Source organism: Mauremys reevesii, linkage group 1 (assembly GCF_016161935.1).
Source record: "Mauremys reevesii isolate NIE-2019 linkage group 1, ASM1616193v1, whole genome shotgun sequence".
Classification (NCBI taxonomy): Eukaryota; Metazoa; Chordata; order Testudines; family Geoemydidae; genus Mauremys; species Mauremys reevesii.
Window position 1 is genome coordinate 167,513,548 of NC_052623.1, and position 24,702 is coordinate 167,538,249.

At 45.6% G+C, this 24,702-nt stretch overlaps 1 protein-coding gene across 20 annotated transcripts in view; it reads right to left on the reverse strand.

Annotated features, from left to right (window-relative positions):
• Window positions 1-24,702, reverse strand: part of LOC120370532 (gametocyte-specific factor 1-like) — a 139,270-nt gene that overhangs the window by 88,496 nt on the left and 26,072 nt on the right. For 3 of the 20 annotated variants that reach the window (XM_039485563.1, XM_039485571.1, XM_039485581.1), the window contains one exon: window positions 23,724-24,115. The exons of the other annotated variants lie outside the window; for them this stretch is intronic. Coding sequence is in view for 2 of the 3 variants with exons in the window: in XM_039485571.1 (XP_039341505.1) it covers window positions 24,102-24,115 (14 nt within the window). In the remaining variant the exon portion in view is untranslated. Of the gene's footprint in view, window positions 1-23,723; window positions 24,116-24,702 lie in introns of those variants that run through there. 20 annotated transcript variants of the gene reach the window in all.

The following is a 24,702-nucleotide window of genomic DNA, read 5'->3' on the forward strand; positions in this document are numbered from 1 at the left end:
TAAATGACGACTCAGCACACTACTTCTGAAAGGTTGCCAACCCCTGGGCTACAGGATTCCTTTTTTCTTCCTCTCCTAAAGGGTTGTGAAGTATTGCTGTGCACCATTAAATAACTGTCATGTTCCTTGCAAAAAGTTGCTGCATTTTAGTGGTTGGGCACCCTAAATGTGTTGGTGGAATTCTAGCTTGGGGTGAATGAATGAAAACATTTGCTGGAGTGGCACTTCAGTTTGCTGAGGCAGTATGCAGAAGAAATGTTAGAACAGAACATGCATTTTAGTATATGGTTAAATAAAGGTATTTTTGGGTGAGGGTTAATTTGTAATAATATCATCTAATGGTTCCTTTCTTGTTACAAATCCCATCTTGGGAAATTGGAGGCAGTAAACCACAGTAGAGGTAATAACATTGATGAAAAGCTTCTGGTAAAGCTATATAATTTAGATTTCTGATTTAGGAGAACCTACTGGGAGAAAATTGAAGTTAATGATATACATTTAAAAATACTTTTATAATGGAAAGCCAACCAGAGAAGATGCCTCAACCTCTACAATAGAGCTATTCTGAGTCCCTTTTGTCAACCTAATTAGAAAGATTCGCCAAGCTTTTAAGTTGTTCAACATAATGCATCTTAATAGGATATTTTATGCATATGCAATTACACCTAAAATTTAAACACTTATAGTTTTCAAAAAAGAAAACTTGACCAGACAATGACAAAGGGCAATGGATGGGAAAAACAGCAGAGGGTACAGCTACACTGCAGGTTAAGGTGTAAAGTGAGGGTACAGCTACACTGCAGGTTAAGGTGTAATTGTAGCACAGATGGGCACATCATGAACCCTGGGTACGTACTTGGGTTGCTTGTCCATACTGAAACCCATGCCATCATGTCTTCACTATTATTGTTAAACATGCTAACTAGATTAAAAATAGTGCAGATGTGCCTACCCCTGCTACAATTATACCTTAACTTGTGGTGCAAATGTACCCTGAATGTCTCAGGAGTGGAGCTAGCCAGGGGACAGGGATAGGAGAAACAACGGAAACTAGTGAAACACTCATCTCAGCTCTGTTTAAAACTACACCCCTAGGGGAGGAAAAATGCTCAAGCTTTTGCTTAATGACATTCAAAGCCTTTCATTCTGACATGTTCCTGATGTTTCAAATAATATGTTTTGAAAGCCCCCTGGAGCAGCCCTTAAAGCTTTCTAAACCAGGTGTGCAAATGTAAAGCAGAGGAGGTACAATTCTTCAACTAGTTCCACAACCTCACTTCCCAGCTAGCCCCTTTTCTATCATATTCTATTCAGGTCCTTTTATCACCCTCATCACCATGCTATTCAGGGGATCAAGGAGTATCTTTCCATCTTCTCAGCTAGGCTAGTCCTAAGACCTCAGCCATATTTATAAAACCAAACCAAAATAAAAACTCTACATCAGGGGTAGGCAACCTATGGCACTCGTGCCGAAGGCAGCACGCGAGCTGATTTTCAGTGGCACTCACACTGCCCAGGTCCTGGCGACTGGTCAGGGAGGTTTTGCATCTTAATTTAATTTTAAAAGAAGCTTCTTAAACATTTTAAAAAACATATTTACTTTACATACAACAATAGTTTAGTTATATATTATAGACTTAGAGAAAGAGACCTTCTAAAAATGTTAAAATGAATTACTGGCACGCAAAAACTTAAATTACAGTGAATAAATAAAGACGGCACACCACTTCTGAAAGGTTGCCGACCCCTGCTCTACATTAATAAAGTGTGTGTGGAATTTCCTAGAGTTAAGATTGGTTAAGTATGTTTCCACGCATTAGCACTAAAACGCATAGAAATCACAAGTTAAGGTACCTTTTTACACCCAACACAATTCTTCCATCTCAAGTCTTTGCATCTACACCAGTGGTTCTCAAACTTTTCTACTGGCAATCCCTTTCACATAGCAAGCCTCCAATTGCCACCCCGTTTATGAACTAAAAACACTTGGTTATATATTTAACACCATTATAAATGCTGGAGGTGAAGTGGGGTTTGGGGTGGAGGCTGGCAGCTCACGACCCCCCCCCATGTAATAATCTTGCAATCGCCTGAGGGCTCCCAACACCCAGTTTGAGAACCCCTGATCTACACCAACAGACTGACACCCTCTCCAACACATAAGAACATAAGAACGGCCATACTGGGTCAGACCAAAGGTCCATCTAGCCCAGTATCCTGTCTACTGACAGTGGCCAATGCCAGGTGCCCCAAAGGGAATGAACCTAACAGGTAATGATCAAATGGCTCTCCTGCCATCCATCTCCACCCTCTGACAAACAGAGGCTAGGGACACCATTCCTTAGCCATCCTGGCTAATAGCCATTAATGGACTTAACCTCAATGAATTTATTCAGTTCTCTTTTAAATGCTGTTATAGTCCTAGCCTTCACAACCTCCTCAGGCAAGGAGATCCACAAGTTGACTGGGCGCGGTTTGAAGAAGAACTTCCTTTATTTGTTTTAAACCTTCTGCCCATTAATTTAATTTGGTGGCCTCTAGTTCTTGTATTATGGGAATAAGTAAATAACTTTTCCTAATCTACTTTCTCCACATCACTCATGATTTTGTATACCTCTATCATATCCCCTTAGTCTCCTCTTTCCAAGCTGAAAAGTCCTAGACTCTTTAATCTCTCCTCATATGGGACCTGTTCCAAACCCCTAATCATTTTAGTTGCCCTTCTCTGAACCTTTCTAGTGCCAGTATATCTTTTTGAGATGAGGAGACCACATCTGTACGCAGTATTCAAGATGTGGGCATACCATTGATTTATATAAGGGCAATAATATATTCTCTATCTTATTCTCTATCCCCTTTTTAATTATTCCTAACATCCTTTTTTGACTGCCTCTGCACATTGCGTGGACATCTTCAGAGAACTATCCATGATGACCTCAAGATCTCTTTCTTGATTTGTTGTAGCCAAATTAGCCCCCATCATATTGTATGTATAGTTGGGGTTATTTTTTCCAATGTGCATTACTTTACATTTATCCACATTAAATTTCATTTGCCATTTTGTTGCCCAATCACTTAGTTTTGTGAGATCATTTTGAAGTTCTTCACAGTTTGCTTTGGTCTTAACTATCTTGAGCAGTTTAGTATCATCTGCAACTTTGCCACCTCACTTTTTACCCCTTTCTCCAGTTCATTTATGAATAAGTTGAATAGGATTGGTCCGAGGACTGATCCTTGGGGAACACCACTAGTTACCCCTCTCCATTCTGAGAATTTACCATTTATTCTTACTCTTTGTTCCCTGTCTTTTAACCAGTTCTCAATCCATGAAAGGACCTTCCTTTTATCTCATGACAACTTAATTTACGTAAGAGCCTTTGGTGAGGGACCTTGTCAAAGGCTTTCTGGAAATCTAAGTACACTATGTCCACTGGATCCCCCTTGTCCACATGTTTGTTGACCCCTTCAAAGAACTCTAATAGTTTAGTAAGACATGATTTCCCTTTACAGAAACCATGTTGACTTTTGCCCAACAATTTATGTTGTTCTATGTGTCTGACAATTTTATTCTTTACTATTGTTTCAACTAATTTGCCCAGTACTGACATTAGACTTACCAGTCTATAATTGCTGGGATCCTCTAGAGCCCTTTTTAAATATTGGCGTTACATTAGCTATCTTCCAGTCATTGGGTACAGAAGCCGATTTAAAGGACAGGTTACAAACCATGGTTAATAGTTCTGCAACTTCACATTTGAGTTCTTTCAGAACTCTTGGGTGAATGTCATCTGGTCCCGGTGACTTGTTAATGTTAAGTTTATCAATTAATTCCAAAACCTCCTCTAGTGACACTTCAATCTGTGACAGTTCCTCAGATTTGTCACCTACAAAAGCTGGCTCAGGTCTGGGAATCTCCCTAACATCCTCAGCCGTGAAGACTGAAGCAAAGAATCCATTTAGTTTCTCCACAATGACTTTATCGTCTTTAAGTGCTCCTTTTGTATCTCAATCACTGGTTGTTTAGCAGGCTTCCTACTTCTGATGTACTTAAACATTTTGTTATTACCTTTGGAGTTTTTGGCTAGCCATTCTTCAAACTCCTCTTTGGCTTTTCTTATTATATTTTTACACTTAATTTGGCTGTGTTTATGCTCCTTTCTATTTACCTCACTAGGATTTGACTTCCACTTTTAAAAGATGCCTTTTATCACTCACTGCTTCTTTTACATGGTTGTTAAGCCACGGTGGCTCTTTTTTAGATCTTTTACTGTGTTTCTTAATTTGGGGTATACATTCAAGTTGGGCCTCTATTATGGTGTCTTTAAAAAGCGTCCATGCAGCTTGCAGGGATTTCACTTTAGTCACTGTACCTTTTAGTTTCTGTTTAACTAACCCCCTCATTTTTGCATAGTTCCCCTTTTTCAAATTAAATGCCACAGTGTTGGGCTGTTGAGATGTGAGGGTGTTCTTCCCACCACAGGGATGTTAAATGTTATTATATTATGGTAACTATTTCCAAGTGGTCCTGTTATAGTTACCTCTTGGGCCAGTTCCTGCGCTCCACTCAGGACTAAATCGAGAGTTGCCTCTCTCCTTGTGGGTTCCTGTACCAGCTGCTCCAAGAACCAGTCATTTAAAGTATCAAGAAATTTTGTCTCTGCATTTTGTCCTGAGGTGACATGTTCCCAGTCAATATGGGGATAATTGAAATCCCCCACTATTATTGAGTTCTTAATTTTGATAGCCTCTCTAATTTCCCTTAGCATTTCATCATCACTATCACTGTCCTGGTGAGGTGGTGTTGCGTGGAAGAACATATAAGCAAGCTTAGCTCTAATTTAACAGCATTGTTGGCAAGGGAGCCACAACTTAAGCATGAAGATAAATCAATAGAAGGATCAAAGCCAATACAATACCATGGCCAACTAGCCCAACACATGCCCAGCAAGGCTGCAGATGCTTGCTGTACAGCAAGCTGACTTATAGGACCAAATTTTGAAAGTGATCATAAAACCAGTCTCAATGTTTGCATGTGCAATCAAATGTATGTGCCAATTTCAAGCAGCAACCCATCTAGCTACCTGATTTGTGGGCATAGTCAAGTAATCAGATGTCTAAATCTAGTATTTGCCTTCACAATTAATTGGACCCAAAACTGTGCCTGCAAAAATGAAAACCGTTAAAAATTATGCTCAACTAAAATGAAAAATTACAGCTGATGAGAATTGCAGAGATACTCAGAGGGAGGAGGAAAATGCTTGTACAGAAGCTTCTAAAAGAATTATGATTCACCAACCCTTTTTCTCCCCTGTGCTGTATCTGTGCAGCTCACATAAAAATTCTTTCCTAGGGCTGGATTAATTCAGTCTTGGTCCTTATTTTCAAGGCATTCAATGGCCTGGACCCAACATATCTAAAAGATCACCTAAAACAGTATGGCAAGGTCTGTGATCAACAGCTTTTCTCCTATGGCACAATGGAACTCTACAATACATCTTACATCTATGTAGGAGCCAGAGTTTTCTCAGGGGATGGTCCCAGACTGTGGCACAAACTCCCATAACGACCATCACAAACCTCACTTCCTGCCACTCCAAATGCAAGGTACTCTTCTTCAATTGAGTGTTTTCTAACATAAAAACATAACATTTTGTGCATAAAAGAAACAAAAAATACTACATAGGTTGCACACACAATTCTCTCCCTGGGGATAGGATATGAGAGAGAACAAACTACACATGACAGATATCAGCCATGCCATTTAATGTACTATGGAAGGCATCCAGATACTACAATGATGAGAGTGGTACAAGAACCTACATAGTATAGAATTGAAAAGCACTGTCCCCATAGATGGCCGCAGTAGATGAAATGAACCAACTGTTTTAAGAGGCCCACTTTTAAATGCTTCCTTAGCTGAGACAATGTCAGCCATCCTAGGAAGACCCCATCTGCTGCTTTACAGCATCCAGTGACAAACTGGTTTTACCTGAATGTATTTTTCCATGAGCCTGATCGCCTTTTGCCTAGCGGTGGAGTCATAGGTACCACTCAGCCCAACTGCTAAAAATAACCATCTTTGGAATTCCAGAGAGCCTGCTAAGTGGCTATCACCTTATCATAGAAAGAAGCCAGTCGTAAAGGTGGCTAACAGCAGCCACAGATACTACTACAGGTAGATAGGAGCCTAGACTTCTAAACTCAGAAGTCAGACTGTAAAATGGTGGCAGACTCCAAGGCCATAAATATAGGAAATAAGTTTTTTCGAGGCAATGATTTTAAAATCCTGCATTAGGAATGAAGGTAACTGCTGCTAAAGCCTGCTGGCAGGTGCCTCCATGTAACTCCAGTGAGAATATTGTGATACTCTGTGTCTCAAAGTGATACTCTGCACCTCATATTCACCATGGTGATATAATTATGATATGTTTTGTACAAAGTTTGTGTAACCCACACACCTTCTGAGTGTGGTGTTGTGTCCCATCTAGTGGCACCGAGACCCCCCACCACACACACAGCGAGAGAGAGAGAAAGACTCTCTCTCTCTCTCTCTGTGACTACTCTACAGCCTTAGCTAATAGGCAGTTGACTTTTAGCTCATGCTATAGCAGTTCATGCACTAAACTCCCAGAGGTCCCCTGTTCAATCCTGCCTGCCGACGACCAGGGTCTATCGGCGTTACATATGCCTTGTGAGGTAATTTTAAAAAGTCTTGATCGACTGAACATTAATATCCTGTTGGATTGTATGTGCTATCATTGTATGAGAAGTTATTAAGTTGCTATGTATGTGTTGCTGAAATATGTCGTGAGGCTGGAAACACCCACAAGTGGCCTTTCAGGTACAACAATAAAAAGGCCAAACAATGTTGATGGCTCATTGAGGAGAATACAAACACTCATGAAGATTACCCCAGAACCTGTGGACAATGGAAACCTCTCAGAGATAGCACATACCCAAAGGAGACTGGTTGACTCAGGTCACAGCAAAAGATATTTCCAGCAAGTTGGAAGAAGATACAAAAGGGGGAAGTGACATCCTCGCTTGGCCTCACTCCCCCTAAAACACAGCACCTGAAAACACCTAAGGAATAAAGATTGAACAGGGAAGGGGGTGCCAGGCAGGAAAGATGAAAGCTTGCCTGCATATGGAAGCTTGGTGGACTGTTTGTACTATCTAACAGGGTGAGAAACTGCTTGATTCAAATCCTATCCAGTTTAGAGAACTTAGATTGCATTTTTGTTTTATTTCTTATTGTAATCGTCTTTGATCTGTACGCTATTACTTATATTCACTTAAAATCTATCTTTCTGTACTTCATAAATTTGTTTTATATTTTTTACCTAAAACAGTGTATTTTGAAAGAAGTGCTTAGGGCATCTGCTCAGTAACAACAACTGGTGCATGGTCCTCTCCACTTTGAGGGAGGGGCAGATTGGGTAATAAATTTATACCAGTCAGGCTTTTGACTGGGACAAGATGGTACAGCTCTGGAGTCCTAGGCTGTGGAGCTGGGGAGAAGCCTTCAGGTAAGTGCAGCTGAGTGTGTCCCTGCCTGTGTAAAGGTTTGTGTGAGTGCAGGACCGGGAGCGGTCTGCAGCTTGTCACAGAAGCACAGTGTGAGAAGATGTGCCCAGGCTGGTGAGACAAATGGCTTGGGGTACCCCAGTTCCAGGTTACACCTCGGGGAAGGCGGCGTCACAAATGTAACCTACCTATTTTAGATACGTATATAGCATCCAAGTGCTCAGTCTTTAACACATTTATCCTCAAGACATTTCTGAGAAGCAGGCCAGCGTTATTATCTCCATTTTGGGGAACTGAGTCAGAGGGACTAAAGGTAAAAAGTTTTAGAGGGAACTTAGGTACTTAGGAGTCCCACTAAGGCCTTTTTTACACTACAGAGTTAAGTAGACATAAGGCAGCTTATGTCGACCTAACTATGGAGGTGTATTTACTGCAATGCTGCTCCCGCCGCTTTAACGCTCCTGCTACACTGACATAATAAAACTATCCCAATGAGACATAGCTAGAGTGACGCAGTGTCAGTGTAAACACTGTGTTGATTACATGGTCCTAAGCGGCCTCTAGGAGGTGTCCCAAAATGTGCACCGTGACTGCTCTGGTCACCATTTTGAACTCTGCTGCCCTGCAGCCAGGTACACAGGCAGGCACCCCTCCCCTTTTAAAGCCCCAAAGAGTTTTGAAATTGCTCTTCCTGCTTGATTGTCATGGAGAGCTCACATAGCAACTGCCCAGCTGAACATGCCAGCTTCACACAACAAACATGCTCTGGCCTGGAGTACACAGGAGTTGGTGGATCTCCTGGCTCTAAGGGGAGAGGAAGCTAAGGGTCTGTGGGGAGAAATCGCTGTAGGGAAGCGAGGAAGAGAATCACAAGGATCTCCCTACCTCCCCCCCGCCACCCTCCTCATTACATGCATCTTCAGGGGCCACAGCAGTACCCAAGGCACTCTGCCCCCTGGCAGAGTAAACACAATGACAGCCACACATACACCCAGCTGTGAGAGCCTCGTTGGATATGGGCTTGTGAATTCCCTGTTCACTGCCCTTTAAAGATACTTTTCCCTGCATGTATGAAGTTTACCTCAGCATTACATAGGTATGTTTGCATAGGTCTGGAATAAAAATCTATTTATGGAAATTGAATTGATCTTTGTTATTCTCCATCATGTGATGGCTGCTGCTAAAATTCAAGACAATAGTAATAGGTGCATGTGCATTGTTATAGTCAGGCACACACAGCAATCATTACAAGATTCATAGCACGGTGCAAACAAACTATGTGAGACAGCACACTACAGCAACACACATTACTGTGGCTCAGTGTTAACATGCTTCTTTAAGGCCTCCATCAGCCCAATAGGTCCCCTCCTCCTCCCACTGAGCTCCTCTGATAGCCTTGCGTTCAGAATACACAGCACAGTACTGAAGAGCAGTGCAGGATTCATGCTTTCTGACAAGAGCTGGCCAGCTTACAGATTACCAGCGCAGTTGAAAAGCAGCTGGAATGGGACTGAGAAACCTGCATCATGTGATGCTGAACCTGACCCCATAAGGCATTGCAAATCCTTCCCAAGACATCCTGCAGCCAGTAGCTACCCATGGTGCACTGCTCTCTGGGTTGATGCAAGAGCTGCTACTGTGGATGCGCTGTGCCGACACAAGAAGTGTAGTGTGAACATGCAAGAGCAATTTAATTATAGCAGTGGCTGTACATCAATGTAGCTTAAGTCAGCTTAACTTTGTAGTGTAGACATAGCCTCCTACATACGTAAGTTTGTTTTAAAAATAGGACTTAGGCTCCTAAGTTATTTAGGTGCTTTTGAAAAATGTATCTTAAATGACTTATCCCAGGTCTCTCTCACAGTTTGTAGCAGAACAGGGTACCAAAACTTGGGTTTCCCCAAGACCATCCTTTCTTTTTAGATAAAATAGATGGGAGTGTCTTTTGGGGGGTGCAGAAATCCTGACAGAAACTTTACAGGTGAAAAGGAAGGTTAGGCTCATGTGGTGGTGTTAGTTTTCAGCTATAGACAATAAAATGAAAAAAAGAACCTGGAAGGAGATAAATTTGGACTCCAGTTCAGGTCTATGCACTCTGCTGAGAATGGGGTGGGCATTTACCTAGTTCACACAGACCCATGTGGGAAGTTACCATTTGGCAACAAACCCTGGATCCATCAGTCTATGGACATCAATTACTTTCCGACACTCATTTTTCCCCCCATTTAAAACAAAATTAACAGATGCTCTTTATGTTCAATATTCACCCGCCAAAAAGTCTCCTTTTATTATGCTATTCTGATGTTCCCTTAGCTAGTGCCTCTTTGTTTTGTCATCCCAGAGTGAGTAATATCGCTTTCTGCCAAGAGAGCAAAAGAAGCTTAAATGTTTTCAACCAGATTCATCCCCCAAAAAACAAAGCATTTGGATTCACTTCAGAGGAATCAAACTGTTTTCAGTCCAGGCATCTGAGGGTAAAGTAAGATGTCATTTCTGCAATTTGCATTTAGCAGTCTATTACTGAATTAGGAGCCTATTACTTCATCTCTGCTATAGTGCCATTAAATCTTTTTTAGTAGATTCTTTCAGTAGAATTTCACCTTAGAGATTTAGGGGTCAAATGCCATAAGGTTTGCATATTATATATCATAAGCCCACATGACATCTCTACAGTTATATTTAATGTAAAATATTATAAAAATATTTTGCATTTTCTTAGCAATGTTAAACTAGCTAAACTACTACTCTACATGCCTGGGGGTTGTATTGAAAACATTTTCCTGTATATCATAGTATATTTCTATTAGAATTAGTCTCAATAATATCTGTTATTGTTTTTTATAAAGTAGAAACAATGTGCCAGATGCTTTACAGACAACTACCCTGTAAAGACCAGAGGGGACATTTTCTAAGTACCTAAGCGAATTAGAAGCCTATATTACCATAACTTTCAGTGAGGTTTAGGCTCCTAAGTTATTTAAGTGCTTTAGGAAATTGTACCCCAGGTCCTTTCCCTGGAGAAGTTATAATCTGAGTCCTGGTCTACACTGGGGGAGGCGGGAGGAATAACATAGCTGAAGTCGACATACTTAGATTGACTTACCGTGGTGTCTTCACCGCGGTGAGTCGACTGCTGCCGCTCCCCCGTCGACTCTGCCTGCGCCTCTCGTGACGCTGGAGTACAGGAGTCGATGGGAGAGCACTCGGGGGTCGACTTATCGCATCTAGACTAGACACGATAAATCAATCCCCACTGGATCGATCGACGTACCCTAAGACTCCAATCAAACTGTGACTACTCACAGGTGTGAATTTAAACACCTGCATAAACACTTGCAGGATCTAGTCTTAAAACTGTCAATGCAAAACAAATGGGGTGGAGTAGAAACCAAGACAAATCTGTGTGCTCAGACACTACTGTTTAACATAGATCTTCTTAGCTCTACAAATCTGTCCTCTTATTTGGGTGTGGGGAGTATTAATGAGTTGGAGTCTCTGCTGGTGTAAGCTGATGTGTCACTGTAGTCGGTAGCTGATTTACACCAGCTGCGAATCTGGCCTGATGTGTCTAGTTAGTTAAGGCTCCTTTACGGAGAGAGCCAAGGTGAAAAGTTCTCAGGCGGCAAGGGATAGAAACAGCATTATAAAAGCTAAATATATGGATTGAGGATGGACTTGGCGAAGGAGAGGGGAGACGTGTGGTTACTAACATAGGGGGCTGCATAGGAAGGGGCCTGGCACCAAGGGTGTGTGACATGAAGAGAACAGTCAATTGCATAGCTTTGTAAGAGATGAGGGTGACAGGGAGCCGAAAGAGATCATAATAAAGATAGGGGTTTTTTTTTAAATGCATAATGATGAAAAAAGTGTTAGCCCCCTGCCCCAATCTGAAGAATTAAGACAATTCTCACAGAAATATTCCCCACAAAGAAAGTTTTATTGTGATCCATTAAGTCATCTGTAGTCAATGCTCAACAATTATGGTGGGTTTACCCCTCTGCCCCCAGTTCCCATTTTCAAATTTGCCTGAAGTGTTATTTTTAAAACCTAGTCATGCAGAAAGTGTATGTACTAGAGATTTTTCAGCCATCACACAGTCTTATATGACCTATATATGACCTAAACAAATAGTCTCAAAGGGACTGTCCAGGTCTTAGGCCAAATACACAGGCTGGTTAATGGTCCCTTTGTGACACACTCAAGTGGCACAATGGAGCCATAATCTAAGTGCAAATGCCCAGCAGAAAGACATCCTGCTGGCACGTCCGCATCCTTTTCCAGCACAGGGACAACGCAAAGTTCCACTTCAGCACAACAATCCTCCACTGGCTTAGTCCCATTAAGGAGTCTAAACCAGTCATGCAATTTAAAGTTGCCTGTCAGCAATCAGGTTGAGTCACGGCCGGTACTAGTCAGGGAGCCAGAATCAGCCTCCTGACTTGTCCCACCTGGCACAGGAAACAATCTAGCCCATTATCTCCAAAACGGCTTTCCCCTAACCAGTTGCTGACATTAAGCTCAGCTCACATTATCAACATAAAGAATTTAAAAATCTATTTTCCTTGCCATCCTTTACGCTGATTATTTACTTCTTGAACTTTACTCAGTGTGACCAGTGAAGATTGACTCTATTTTCCCATCTAGATACTAATACTGCAGGAAAATGTTCTGTGAGCGTCAGATGTCTTTATGGTCAGTTACTTTGCCTTAGTGAGTTTTGCTTTCTGATTCAATGCACTAGCACAGTGTTTCTCAAATGCAGCCAATGTGGCCACATGTGGCCACCAGGGGCTTTTCTTGCAGCCACAGTCTCCTGGGCTGGAGGGGGGGGGGCAAAGTAGCAGCCACTCCCCCTCTCTATTGCTTCTGGATGCCCTGCCTTGGTGTTGGTTGCTGGGGATGCCAGCTTGGGTTGGGCCATGTCCCTCTGGAGACAGCTGGGGCACAATGCTGGAGGAGCAGGCAGCCGGTGAGTTCCCCACCTTCCCAGGGGTGGTGGGGGTTCAGCCCTGGGGTGGCAGGCTCAGATTGCACGGCAGCAGGCCCCAGGCTCTGGAGGCGGGGCTTCAGGCTCTAGCCTCCTACTGCCTCCCGCGGCCCGCCATTCAGGGCTTAATTTGTCCCCAGGCTTGGCAGGGCTGAGTAAGTCTGAGTAAGCAGTTTTGATTTAACTATTTAAATGCAATCCTGACTGTGTTTGTTTATATAATAGATTTCTGAGAGGTCCAAAGTCCATAACCAGGCTTGAATCTCATCTACCTTAAAAAAAAGTCAGAGGTTGCTCAGATCCAGGGCTTTGTTCTTGCCTAGTAGAAATAGATGCATTACATGAAGTTCTGATTCAGATGTCAGCTCCCATGAAGTTTGTTCAGGTCTGTGGGCTTTGACCTCGTTCCATCTCTAATTCACAGTAAAATTATATATATTCTTTGAAACAACCTAAATTCTGGGCTTAACATGTCTTAGCAATGTCTCTAAATGGAGGAAAAAAACCCACTGAATGTGCAAAGTGATGTAGCTTTTAATATTTACTAAGAGTTCCATGTTCCACCTGGGTTTGAATCACTGTGAGTGTAGCTATCTGTCATCCACACCAGCTGAATTGTTAATTTTCAGTGACAATACACCTGTGGGGAAACAGGAAATACCACCCTTATTTTTTTTTTTAATCCACTGACAAATCCACATACTGCTTTGTCCCTGCTCAGACAGAAATCAGAGGGTACAAATCTCTTCATCTTCCTTTCAGCACTTCTTGCCAAGGTGCTAGTGGCTTGCAGCCAGTAAATGGAGTAGGCTTCCTGCCAATCACCAATGAAACCATTTCATCTGCTTCTCAAAACAGGAAGTCAGCAAGAAAAAGTAAAACGCCTTTCACTGCTGTCGGAGCTAGAATGAGCCATATTTCAAAATCCCTAATTAAAAACAATAAAAATGGAGCTTTTGTCATCCGCATGCCATGCATTGGTAGTACACTGGTCATAAACAATATAGTGTATTAATTTCAAAACTCAGCTGTTTGGAGCAGGGACCTTGTTTTTATAAGTGTTTGTACAGTGACCAGCACAATGGAGTGGGATCTCTCAGTGCTATTACAAAAGAAATCATTAATAATGCATATATTTATTCTTCCCCATATTCAAACTATTTAGTTTCTCAATCACTTTGAAGACACCTTTGGAGAAATTAAAATTCCTTTGGCAAAACCATAAAAGCTTTCTTCTAGATCACCAACATTTTGACCTCCGCTTGAGTTGAATGGCTCACAATTGTCTGCCATGAGGATGCCTGAGAGATTCCTTGAGCAATGCTGAAGGAAATCCCTAATGCTCTGTTATGGAAACAGAGTGATATCATACTCTGGGTAAAGAGATAGTGTATAACGTGGCATGTCTTGTCCTCTGAGGATGAGCAATTGCTCCTAGACCCTCATAACTATATTCTGCTGCACAGGAGACCTACAGCATTTCCACTACCCAGACGGATTCTTCATTGTGAGACAGTGATAGTGAGCCCAGCAAATGGAACAAAGGTCAGTGAGATTTGTGTAAAACTAACACATCTGTATCAGCAAATCCGGTTCATCGTGGCTTATGAATCCAGCTCTGTATTTTGGAGCTGAAGCTTTTAGAAATCTCAACAGCTGTCTAATGTCACATGACCAGTGGGTTTATTCTTAAGTAATATCATGAGGTAGTCTCAATATGACAGACCAGTTCTGACATGCTGAAGGTCAAATGGTTCAGTCAGAGGATTGACTGCTGTCATAACTAACACGTTGCGCCTGGACTAGACTATAGGGCAGAAAATGCTTGTGTATGGTCCTTTTCCAACCTCTAGCGTGAAGCAGGGACCATCCATCTTTAGTCTTTGGAAAGTGCTGAGATTCAGAACACACCAAAAATAAAAATTATTGCATGCCGCATATCCTCCACTCTCTACAGTGGCTTTCTATTGAATACTGAGTCAAGTTCAAGGCCTCAGCCCTTATTTCAAGCCACATAGGGTTTGTCTAGGCAGCAATTAAACACCCGCAGCTGGCATGAGTCATCTGGGCTTGCAGGGCTCGGGATACAGGGATGTTTAATTGTAGTGTAGACTTTCAGGCTGGATCTGGAGCCCAGGCTCAGGACCTTCAGGATATAGAAATTTCTTAGGGGTTTCTCCCAGATTGTGGAATAAAGTTCCACAAGAATTAAGGACCATCTCAAATCTCACCACCTTCCTCTCCCAGTGCAAGATGCACTTCTTTGGTCTGCCTTCTCTAATAAACGCATGAGCTGTGAGTACATATTAACACAAAACCCAAACACACACAACAGCAACAAGAGACCCTTCCAAAACACTCTACACTACATGCATGATTCTTCTCATGGGGAGAGGATGAGAGAGAATACAAACCACATGTGACAGATGTCAGCGATGTTGTTTCAACTGCTGGAAGGGTGCTCAGATGCTACAGTGATGAGGTGGCATAATCAGCTATATAAATTAGAAAACACTTTTCCACCAAACTGAGCTGAATTTGAACAAGCGGTGACTGTCATAATTATAATGTTAGTTTAACCAATTACTACCTTCATTTTAAGCCCAATTCTGTGCTGAGCACCGTTACTTCAATCCCATTTACTTCAATGGGCACTAACGTCAAGGATGGCAATGTTTTGCAGCTTTGGACCCATTGTTTGTTTATTTACAGCAGGGTACAAAGCTTAGTGCTTTTTTCCAAACATTCAAGATGGATAGCTCAGAGCTCACAGTCTAAGCAAACAGACAAGCTGGCAGATATCAGGGTAAAGGGAACAGCCATGGGCAATTTATATAGGTCTCCGATCACAGTAAGCAGCATGACAGAAATGGGTCTTTAAGAGGGACTTAAAGATGGAGAGAAAAAAGTCATGTGGATGAGATCAGGGAGGTGACACCAAGCACAGGGGGCCGTGTGGAAGAAGGTACAGAGATGATTGTGCACGAAGCTGACAAACAAGTAAATAAGGCTGGGAATATGGATGGAGCAGAGGAAAGGAGATAATACAAAGCTTCACAAGTGAGAATTCCTGCCCAGTAATGCCGATTATAATTGAATTACTATCAGGTAATGCTTTTAGCACTTTGGTTCAGCATAGTTCCACTGTTCACATCTGCTGCCTGAGGAAACTCTGCAGGCCACCAAGCCTGTAAATGCTAATTGTGATTCTTCAGGGGTGATGGAATGGTGGTAGGGCCCTGGAGGACAAACCTTCACAGCTCCTTGCCTGGGGCAGGATGTTGTAGAACCCTGAGGCCTCCCAACAGGGGCCTTAAAGGGCCTGGCACTCTCCATCACATTCATCTACTAGTAAAAACCAGAGGGAAGTTTTGAAGAAGCAAATTAGTTGACAGGTTCATTCCGAGGAACTACACAGCCAAGAATTCAAAAATCACAGTTCAGGCCCCAAAAATCATGATATTGTCTTAAAATCATGAGTTGTTGTGTTGTTTTTGTTTGTTTGTTTTTTTAAATAATTGTTTGGGGTTCTGTTTAGTTGTGCTTTGCTTATGGCCTTTAGGGTTCAAGTTTATGCTTTTCTCTCCAACCATCAGGGCTAGAGAATTATTTTTTTTCTATATAAACTGAGATTTTCACATAATCACATGTATCCAAGAGCTAGAACTTTAAGGAAAACACCAAATATCAGAAGGTTTGTGATAAAGACTCAAGAGTTGGCGACACTGTACACTTATGAACCTGTACTGTGAAGGAATAGTATAACATCACATAATCCATATTATGAATAATGCCAAGTACTATAGAGGCATGAACATACAAGAAACTTAGTATACTAAGCATTGTATCATTATAGACAGAAATATTCTTATAATACAATGAAATTCCTCTTATGCCCACAACATTTATATATTTCTTTATAAAGATACAGTTAAATGTACTTGCTACACATGGGAAGATTTGGTCAGGACTTTATTGCCCTCCCCCTTTTTTATTATGTGGTACGCCATTCACTAATAAAATTATCCTCCCCCTCAAAAGAAGTTATTGTCTTGCTCATGGACGCAGGTGGAGAGTGATAGGAATTTGGGTCTGGCAGGTTGTGAGGGACCAGGGCATAGGTGGGCTGGCCTAGCAGTCACAGCTATACTGGGGTCCATGTCAGAGTCAGTAGTGATGAGCAAGGATTGGCCTCCTGGTGCCACTATGGGAACATCAGCTGTCCCAGGTTCTGCAGCCCCAGATTTTAATCCCTGGAACCTTACATCACCCACCACCACCACTTAGGGGCATCCTTCCTCTGGATAGGTTGCAGACTTGGTTTATCCAAGTGGTATTGATGAAACCTTTTTCCAAGTCAGGGGCATGGACATGGACAACAGGTTCCAAGGAGCATTCTTCAGGATCATAGCCCTCCCAATTGGTTAGGTAGTATATTATCCTACTCTGCAGTTTAAAGTAAAGGATAGCACGGACTACATATTCCTCAGACCCCTGGATGTGGACTGTCAGAGGTAGCTGTTGGGACTAATCATAGAATCACAGAATATCAGGGTTTATTTTTTATCCATAGCTGAGGATGGGTTACATGAAATTGAATAGCCCCAGTGAATTCTTCAGTATTATGTTTTCCGTATACTTACTGCCCTTCCCCCCCCACACTGGTTTATGACTGCACAGAGGATATTATGCTCAACGTTTGCATTTCACTGCTCTGTATATCAGGGTTAGATGGGGATATATTGTAGCAGTACTAAATTTGTTCAGTGAAAAATAAAGTTACAGTACGGTGCATCTTAGGTGGCCTTGACACTTCATGAAAGCCAGAAAATAATCCAATTGTATGATGCACCTCTCTCCTTCCACTCAGACACCTTCCCCCGCCCTCCATCCCATGCCAGGAGTCTCAATGGGTTTGGAAGCAGCTGCTCATCTCACCCTTTCAGCAGGCAGAAGGATAGTAGGCAGCAATCATCAAGAGCAACAGGGAAAGTAGTCATACTTTTGCACTTACATAATGCTGTTTAACCAGTGAGCTCAACATGAGGTATAAATGTTCATCCACTCACAAAGCCTTTCAGTTTTTTGGTCAGGTGAGCAAGCATCATTTTGTCAGAGACACATTTTACTGATGGAAAAACCTACAGAAAGGTAAAATCACTTCCCAAGGCTATAGAGGGAGCCAATGGAAAAGCTGGAAGTAGAACACAGGAGTGCCATCTCCAAGGCCTCTGCTCTAACCACAACACAACATTTTAAAGGAAAAGGATGCTAGGGGAGGCCATTTCTCCTAGCAGTGAGAGCCTTAAGGCCAGAGTTCAATTCCCAGCTCTGCCTCTGGGTAGCCGTGGGCAAGTCATTTCACCTTTCTATCACTTTCCCCAACTGTAAAATGGGGATCGTGGCACTTATCTCCTTTGTAAATCACTTTGAGATTTAGTGATGAAATCACTATATAAGAGCTAAAAGAACAGGAGTATTTGTGGCACCTTAGAGATTAACACATTTATTTGGGCATAAGCTTTCGTGGGCTATCAGATGCATGTAGTGGAAAATACAGTAGAAAGATATATATACACAGAGAACATGAAAAAATGGATGTTGCCATACCTACCTAGTCTAATCAATGAAGGTGGGCTATTATCAGCAGGAGAAAAAAAAACTTTTGTAGTGATAATCAGGATGACCCATTTCCAACAGTTGACAAGAAGGTGTGAGTAACAGTAGGGGAAAAATTAGCATGGGGAAATAGTTTTACTTTGTGTAATGACCCATCCACTCCCAGTCTATATTCAAGCCTCATTTAATGGTGTCCAGTTTGCAAATTAATTCCAGTTCTGTAGTTTCTCATTGGAGCATATTTTTGAAGGTTTTTTTTTGGAGAATTGCGACTTTTAGGTCTGTAATTGTTGGTCTCTAAGGTGCCACAAGGACTCCTCATTCTTTTTGCTGATACAGACTAACCTGCCTCCCACTCTGAAACCTGTCACTATCTAAGAGCTAAGTATCATTATTTCTACTTATTATAGGCTCTTATACTGCCATAATCACCATAGGATCTGAGTGCCCTCCAGTAAAGTGTTAACTGACATGACTAAAATCTGCCATCCTTTTTTTGAGGAAAAGGAAAGGGGGCATTTCACCTTTAGTCCTGCCGTGTGCTGGGTATTCGTTGTTCCCGGTTTTAAGCCAGACAGACCCACGGTGGGGGAGAGAAAGGACAGACATGTGGGGGAAATACAGCGTTTGTTGCTGTTCTTGGACCACAGGACGGCAGGCTGCTTTAGGCTGGCAGGTCGGCCACAACACCTGGTCTGGTCTCAGGCTCACATCCTGTCAGGGACACCATCTGGCTGGGTCTGTTCTCCTCAGACAGGACTGGGTGGTCTCGTCTCGCTGTGGTGATGCGCGCAGTGCAGCTGATTTCAGGAGTCGCGGAAAAGCCGAGGGAGCGAGAGAGAGGACCGGCGGGAAGAAATAGTGGGGCAGACAGTAACCCAAAGGGGATGCAAGGTTCTTACACGTCCCTGCAGCGCTGCCCATCGGCTGTCCCCACTGCTGGGCTGGGGATTGGGTGCCAGGAGGGTTTTCAGGAGTCTCACAAATGAAAAACAAAGTTCCTTGAACAAGAACAAGGTCTGCTGGCCGGGAAGGAAGTCCTCTGGTCTGGTCGGCTCCCTCTGCCCTGGGGGTGAGCAGGATGAGACGACGCGAGCTGGACAAGATGAGCTGGGATGCTGGGATCCAGGTGAGAGCTGGACTGGGATTTTTTTTTTGCCTTCTCTTTTTAAGAACCCCACAAGGGAGGCCACGGGGGGCACAGTTCCTCTGCTCAGTATTTTGTCCACCACTTAGCCCGAATACTCACACCACCGATTTTGGCCCATTACTTTCCGGCCCCATCGCTTGTTTGTTAAGTCCGACTTCAGCCCAGTTCTTGAGTCGCCCCAGCCGGCCGTGCTTCGCTTGCACTGACTCAGCCTCCCGCGTCTGTTTGCCCTGGTTCATCACATTGATTGACCCCACTTGCTTTCTGTTTCCATGGTTCATCTCCAAACAGGCAACGAACCACAGGTTCTTGTGCCATCGGAGCAGCAGCCCTCAGAGACAGGACAGAGCCTTGAACCCTTCCCCTCCTCCCAGCCAGCCAGGCCCCCTCCCCTTGAGCAATATGGGAAGGGCAGGGAGGTCATGACCCCTCAGCTAAGAGCCCTGCACTAGCTGGAGCAGAGCAGCAGGCAGACCCCAGCCCTTCTGGGCTCCCTTCGCTGCTTTCACTGCAGGCTCCCTGCCCGCAGGGCCCTGGGAGGGTGTTGGGATCATGAGCCCTCACATCGCTCAGAAGGAAACTGAGGCGCACGTCCTTGGAGCTGGTCAGCTGAGGCTCTTGTGTCTGCACAGGGGCCGACGAGTCGAACAGGCCCAGAGCTGGCCCTGCAGGAAGCCACCCTGTGCCCCATGGCAGAGGGGCCACTTGGTGTGGCCTGTCTCCTCCTGTGTGTTCTGGTGCCATCCTGAGCTCCCTCAGGAGCCGGAATCCCTCCCCCATAAGCGGTGTGCAGGGCTGCATAGAAATTCATGCTCCCTCTGGCCCAGTCCTTCCCTGCCCCATTTCCCCCCCGCTTCCTGCCCATCCTTCACCACCCCCGTTCGCCCCTTGCCTCCATCTGGTCCCATCTCGCAGGGCCGCCCAGAGGATTCAGGGTGCCTGGGGTCTTAGGTAGCAGGGGGCCCCGCTTCGGCAGTAATTCGGCGGTGGGGGTCCTTCGGCCCCAGGGCGGAAGGACCCCCCCACCGAAGACCCGATGCGGAAGAAGCTCCGGGCCCCCGGAGCGAGTGAAGGACCCTCTCCAAGGGCCCCAAAAAACTCTCGTGGGGGCCCCTGCGGGGCCTGGGGCAAATTGCCCCACTTGCCCTCCCCTTTGGGCGGCCCTGCCATCCGGTCCTTCCCTGCCCTGTTTCCTCCTCTGGTCACATCCCGTTCTACCCTGCCCCCGTTCACCCCTCTGGTCCCACCCCATCCTTCACCACCCCTGTTCCCTCCTCGCCCCCTCTGGCCCCATCCCATCCCATCCTTCACTGCCCCTGTTCCTGCCTCCTTGCTCTGTGGCCCATCCACCCCGCCCCCCGTCCCACCTACCCCTCTGGCCCCATCCCAGCCTTCCCCACCCCCATCTCCTCCCTGTGCCCCATCCTGTCCTGCTCTGCTACCCTCCCCGCCTTCCCCCTCTAGCCCCATCCCATCCTATCCTTCCCCATTCCCCTCGCTCTTCTGGCCCTGTCCCATCCTGTCCTTCACTGCCCCCATTCACCCCTCTGGCCCCATTCCATCCTTCTCTGCCCTGCCCCAGCCCCCACCTTCCCCAGCCCCATCCCACCCGTCCCGGCCCCCAGCCCCACCTCGCCTCCGCGCCCCATTCCATCTTTCCCTGCCCCATCCCTCCCTTCCCTCTCTGTGTCCCATCCCATCCTTCCCTGCCCATCATTGCCTCCTCCCCCTGCGCCCCATCCTGTCCTTCCCTACCCTCGTCCCTGCCTCCCCCCTCTGCACCCCATCCCATCCTTGCCTACCTCGGTCCCAAGCTTCGCCTCTCCCCGCCGTGCCCTGTCCCGTCCTTCCCTGCCCCCTCTGTGCCCCATCCTATCCTTCCCTGCCCCCACCTCCTCCCCCATTTTCCTGACATCTCCATTGGCCCAGACACCAGGAGCAGAAGGGACAGCTCTTCTGTCCGTCCGTCCCCCCCCATTGTGGGTTACAGGCACAAGGCCTGCCAGCTGGTGCTCCCGGCTCATGGGAAGAAGCAGCCGCTACATGAACTACGCCGCCATCCTCCTGATCTCCAGAAAGGCTCAGCCGGCGCAGGGCCCTGCTGCTTGGCAGAAGAGGGTGCGGGCTTGTCTACACCCCCCTGAGCACTGCAAGTTTCAGCACTGGAACATGCCAGTGTAGACAGTGCATCAGCGCTGGGAGCGACGCCCCTCGGGGAGGTGGGTTTTTTAGAGCGACCACACAAGCCACGTTAAAGCGCTAGCGCAGGGCTGGTGTTAAAGGGGTGGGGTGGGACAGGCTGCGCAGGGCCTGAGGCCGAGGAGCCAGGCCATTTCCTCAGGAGCCGGGGGTGCTTTGCCCTGAGGGAGGCTGCTGCGCAGGGGCACACAGATCCCAGCTCCCCCTTGTGCCCACAGGGTGGGCTGCGCTCTGCCATGGCTGGGGAGGGCTCGCTGGTGTGAGGGGTGGGCTCAAACCCTCCCTGCAGAGGTCACTCCCGTCCCCTCTCCCATGATGCCACAGGGCCAGGCCTACCAGGGCAGCATCTTGAGAGGTAATTGCCACCTTGTCGCCCTCCCAAGCCAAAGCCAATGGGGAGTCCCCCAGGGACCCAGAAACAAACCAGGCACTTTAAAGCTCATCCCTCCATGCCCCAAACTAGTGACCCCAGCCAGCCACCCCACCTTAGAATCCAGCCTCGGCTCAGCTCATGGGCCAACATCCACCCCAGGGCTCAACTCTGTCCCCCCACCCACACACACCCTGCTGGCTCCTTGTATCTGCAGTAACAGGACAAGGCCTCTGGCTTGGCCTCCGGCCATCAGCTGCAGCTTATCTCAGGAACAGGCCTGCCCTAGCGCTCACTGATTATGGATATCAGTTATCACAAGTTTTCAGACATTTCTCTCATCGGGTTTGCAAGTGGGACCTACTAAACCACAATGCCAGGTGTGGAACACTGAAATCCCTACCAAGAGAGTATCTCATGGATGCAGCAATGGGTGCAGGAAGAGCTCACTAACTAGAGCACATTTTTATTTCTTGTCAGAATGGCAGGGTGGCAAAAAGGGATTTGGCTACACTTGCCTTCTGAACAAACACACTTCACTCCCTCAAAGGGCCAGCCTTATATGTGTTTCCATGGTGACAAATGGATGTCAAGCGCAGTATTATTTTTCCTGTGCAGGATCAAGTAGTGATGCTAGGCGAAGAGTGAGGAGGGGCCTTTGCTCTTTACTCAGAATATCAAATCTCTTTTGTGCAGTGGAGGGGAACAGGACAAGGCAGATTTGACTAGAATGTGATGAGCCAGATCCTATGTCTGGCTGACACGCCGATGCTGGAGCCAGCCGGGGACGGAAATATCTTCTAGCGTAATTAATGCAGCCTAAGGACTACTTGAAACTATGCTGACTACAGCAGTTCTCCTGAGACTGCTCTTTGGGTCAAGAATGGTTGAAGTGTACCATGCTTTAGGGAAGCCCACTCCTGCACTTCTTTGCCCCAGGAGAAGGGGGCAGGTAGCATGAAACCCGTTATGCCAGCTTGACATCAGGGAAATCCCTGGCTGCCCTCTGTCCCCTTTGCTCTGCTGGACAGACACAGATGGGACAGAGCTATGGACCAGGATCTGGCTGGATATTCTCATGCTTTAATGTCATCCAGCTCACCTGACACCAGGTGCTGGACTGGGGGGACAGTCCAGCATGCATAATACTCCTGACACCCCAGCCCAGTCCTTATCAAAATTAACATTCCCTCACCTTCCCCATGAAGCACACGGACACCTACACACACTCCTGCTCAGAACTAAGCACCACTGAGTATAAAAGTCATTTGCAAGCCCCCACTGCACAAGAGAGTCTGAGCGAGACTAGCGAGGGGCGCCAGGCCAGAGGTGCTCAAGCAGCAGCATGCACTGGGCACCATGTATGAGGTGCGGTGTTAGGGCCCAGTGCAACTGTTTTATTGATAAGGCACCATTTCAAGAGACTCAGACTAAACTCCCTCTGTGTTGGCTAAGCACTCGCCGCCCTAACCTCACTGAATCCCCCATCCCAGCTCCCTTACAGATGGACTTTTAGGCCTAATCAAAACAGCAATGAGAATATTTTGTTTAAAAGGCTTTTTGCTTCGACTCTCCCATACACCATCTACAGTCTGAATGGCAGCTCCTTTTCACATCTAGGTGGATGGGCACAACAGGCAGCCTTAGAGCTGCGGCTGATCTGACCCTGGGACACCCGAGGACTAGTACACATTCAAGGTCTCTAGAGGGAAACTTAGAGGGACCCAAACATTCAGATGCCTAACTCCTCATCAGGGAGAGCCGTACCACTTTGAGAGCTTACCCCAGTGTGAGGGGGCCCACATGGACCAATGGCCTGACCTGGCACTGCAATCCCTATGAGAGAAACGCACCATCAGTACCATGCAGGGTAAACAGCCACAACACATTTTAATGCAAAGACATGCAGGAGTCCAGCAATGATTAATGCAAACACCCTACAGGAGGTAACTTGTAGAGCATTCGGATTCAGACCGTTTGAACTCTGCTAGCTCCTTGGCACCAGCGTGTATGGAGTTAGTTTTTGAGAGTCTCTGGTATCAAGGGTTAACAGCATTCTGTCCAATTACCTTGGTCGGGATGATTTCAGGACAGCAGCCAGATATGTGAAGGACAGTTCTGCAGGAAGGTTAGGGCTGCGAGTGCTTAGCCAACACAGAGGGAGTTTATCTGAGTCTCTTAACCAGCACCTCACATTTCTAAAGGAAACAGATAAGCATTCAATAGCAGCTTCTTCTCTTCTCTGGTCTTCAGTTACCAGCTCCTGCAATTAGATTACAAAGCAAGACATTGTAGATAATCAATAGCAGCAGCTCTAACATCATCCCCCAGTTGTAAGCATCAGACAAGCTGCTTCGGACTCAATGTAGGTGCACAAGCTACCACCACTCCCATCCCCCCCCGCCAAGTCAATCACTGTGTTGAAACTTTGAGACACTTGGACTGTTCTTCCGCACTCGTGCTCAGAACCAGGCAGTTTGCGGTCTCACCAGGGCAACGAAGCAGCACTCCTCGTGCTGCCACCACAAGAGCACAAGCAACACCTGTACTAGCACAGAGGAGCTAGTGTTTTGCTCCTTGGTCAGCATACTAGGGAGCAGGGGGATGGGGCTGGAGGCCTGGGGGCTCTTTTATATACACAGAGAAGGAGGGAATTTATTCTCCACTTTAGACAAACTGTTCTGTTTACAAGCAACATGCAGGAAAAGCTTCCTTAACTGGGGGAAGCAGACGTCTCACTGCTCTATACAAAGTCCCAATGTATGGTGGTGCTGCTGTTATTCCCGCCCCTCTGGCTGTGCTCATGCAAGGGCAGGACTAGTGCCCAACCCGAGTGAGCTCAGCATTAGT